We start from the raw sequence: 2,808 nt of genomic DNA, 5'->3' as shown, positions 1-2,808 counted from the left end.
ATATGTCAGAGTGATAGAGGTAGCAAGCAGTTACTATAGATCAGTTTGATCTGTTTGTCAGACCTAGCTGTCATGCTTGTAATCATGTAATTACAGCCAGGAGTTTTCTAGCAGGTGTTGCTCTTTCAGGTCTTGTTAGAGTTAGTGATTACATCACCTTGTTAGAGATTGGCTGGGGTTTAGCATAATAGCTATCATCTTAGTAAGCTGGGGGGGGACTCAGTTCTCATAGACTAAGGCACGACATGCTGTTCAATAGCCTGTAAATATCTCTGTATATATTCACCTTTATAACTATATAAACTCTTTGTGCACCTTCATAACTGGTCATTCTCCCGCTTCTTATTTACAACACCCAATACTAATAAATATCAATGTTATTATTTCTGTGATGTTACATACTTTTTTCCTTCCCTGTGTTTCCCGGATTCCTTCTTTGTTAACGAGGAAAAGGGGGGAAATGGGACAAACATTCCATTCTTTAAAAGTTTAAAGATTAGAAAATTAAGTAGATTTTCAGTAAGACCGAGACGGATAGCTGTGTTAGTCTTCAGTAGCAGCAGAAAAGAGCATAACACAATCCGCATAGGATTGTGCTATGACGGGAACTGCCCTGTAAATCTAGGAAAGAACAAGACTCCAGTAGCACCTTAACAACTAACAAAATTTGCGGCAGTAGAAAACAGCAAGAGTCTAGTGGCGCCTTAAGGACTACAAAAAATCTACGAGCTTTCATGAGCTTGAAGAAGTGAACAGTGACTCACAAAAGCTCATATCCTGCCACACATTTTGTTCGTCTCTGAAGGTACTACTGGAGTCTTGTTCTTTCCTAGATTTACAATGCAGTTCCCTTCACAGCACAATCCTATGCAGATCCACTCCCGTTCAATGGATAATCGGAGTTCACCGTGAAAGCTACCCAAGCCTAAGCCCTCTGAAATTTAAACTGTAAAATAAGTTTCTGAATTTCATGCCTTGTTTACCCTTGCTGGCACCACTGCGCAGTACATTTCATTAACCTCAAGTCAGCACATTTCCGCTAATTTAACCGCAAGAATTGTAATACCATGCCAAAATGACGCTGAATAATAAATATTGTAATAAAACGTATTGTCTTTCTTTAAGGTAATCACAACACACAGTACTTTTTATGATCATATTCATTATTTAGCATCATTTTGGCATGATATTACAATTCTTGTGACGACCCTATCACATCGTGATTCGTGAACGCCCCCCCCCCCTCTTGTGGGCATTTCCGCGAATTTGCCACATTTATTCCAGCTGTAAAATAAAATTCTGGATTTTGCACACAACTGGCATCGGAAGGCCAGTCAGCTCCACGTGGCTGGAACCACTCACCCAATCTCTCGACGACCCCCTTGGCTGCCGTGTGCCTCAGAGCTGGGCTGCCAGCAGGAGTGCTCCCAAACTTCCCCCGGCCTGGGAAAGAAGCTGAGCTTGGCCAGAATAGCTCAGACCCCTTTTCCGTCTGAGTGCTGCTGTCTTTGCTCCCTGTTTTAGCATGGCACACCGTCACTGGCCATGGGGACGTTGCCGATGACAATGGTGGTGGAGGAAGTGGCAGCGAAGGTATGGATGAATGGTCCTGGGGCTCCTTCCCTAAGAGCAGTCCTGGAAGAAAAAAAAATCCCATGGGGGCACAACCCTATTAGATTGGCATCGTTTCACTACGTCCACTCTGCATTCATTTAAAGGTCAGTGAAGAGTTAAACTATATCTGAAAGGAAATACGCTGCTGAGGTTTTTTGTTTTTAAAGAGGATTTTCCTTCCAAGCAATTCTCATTTAAAAAAAAACCCCACCAGGAATACAATGGGGAGGAAAAGAAATCACTTTAGGCCTAATAGAACATACAAGAAATGATTAGGGTTTTTTAAAGAAGCAGGCCCACACATCTATCCTGTATTTCAGTTTTGGCAGGGAAGACTTTGACATATATTGGCCAAGTCTGTGATCCCACGGAATGTTCACGAACATTCCAGCTGCTCAGGGACTCAAGGAGGCGGAATGGCTGAGATCTGCTACTGTGAGGGAAGGGATAAGCCGCAGTGGGGTAACCGGGAGATGAATTTCACATTGTGATTTGCCCCCACTAGACATTTCCTTGGCTGCAGCCTCGTCAACTGCTTCCTGCAGGGAAAACCAGTGATTTAAAATTGTGAGTAGGGCTAGCAAATGACATGAGTGCGGCCATGGCTCAGTGGCAGAGCATCTGCTTGGCATGCAGAATGTCCTGGGTTCAATCCCCACCACGTCCACTTAAGGATCAGGTAGTAGGTGATGTGAAAGACCCCTACCTGAGACCCTGGAGAGCCACTGCCAGTCTGAGTAGACAATACTGATTTTGAATAGACCAAGGGTCTGATTCAGTATAAGGCAGTTTCACATGCTCACATGCTTTTAAAAAAAGAACTGTACACAAGCTAAAATATATGAATGAGTCCCATCTCTTTTTCTGTGTGCTGTTTACAAGCCCAGTTTCCTAGTTTGGGTACCATGTTCTTTGCTGATGACTGGCTGACACCGAAGCTCACCTATGCTCCCCTTCCAAGTCCTGTCTTCTTTCTTCTCCTCAGCCATCTGGTTGCTAGTGAGGGAGGTCTGGCGGGAATGAGTTCCTGCTGCTGCAGCGATCGATGGGACGGACCGGGCAGGGCGCAAGCTGGCCGCATCGCTTTTGCCAGGGTCCTTTCTGGATCGCTGCTGGAGGACCTTGATCATGGCGTCTTTCTCTATGATCTTTGCGTGCAGATTCTTTATTCTATTAAAATACATATGCGTAAAC

The 2,808-nt window shown here is 44.4% G+C and overlaps 1 protein-coding gene across 2 annotated transcripts in view; it reads right to left on the bottom strand.

Moving 5' to 3' along the window:
* The window catches only part of AMOTL1 (angiomotin like 1), a 101,892-nt gene that overhangs the window by 3,028 nt on the left and 96,056 nt on the right, over positions 1-2,808 (bottom strand). For both annotated transcript variants that reach the window (XM_015411049.1, XM_015411050.1), the window contains 2 exons: positions 2,558-2,784; positions 1,363-1,635 (listed from right to left, as the gene is read on the bottom strand). In XM_015411049.1, the coding sequence (XP_015266535.1) occupies positions 1,363-1,635; positions 2,558-2,784 (500 nt within the window). The remainder of the gene's footprint in view (positions 1-1,362; positions 1,636-2,557; positions 2,785-2,808) is intronic.

The sequence above is a fragment of the Gekko japonicus genome, unplaced genomic scaffold (assembly GCF_001447785.1).
Source record: "Gekko japonicus isolate JY-2015 unplaced genomic scaffold, Gekko_japonicus_V1.1 scaffold503, whole genome shotgun sequence".
Taxonomy (NCBI): domain Eukaryota; kingdom Metazoa; phylum Chordata; class Lepidosauria; order Squamata; family Gekkonidae; genus Gekko; species Gekko japonicus.
Note: the sequence above shows the minus strand (reverse complement) of the source record. Positions and strands in the feature narration are given on the sequence as shown.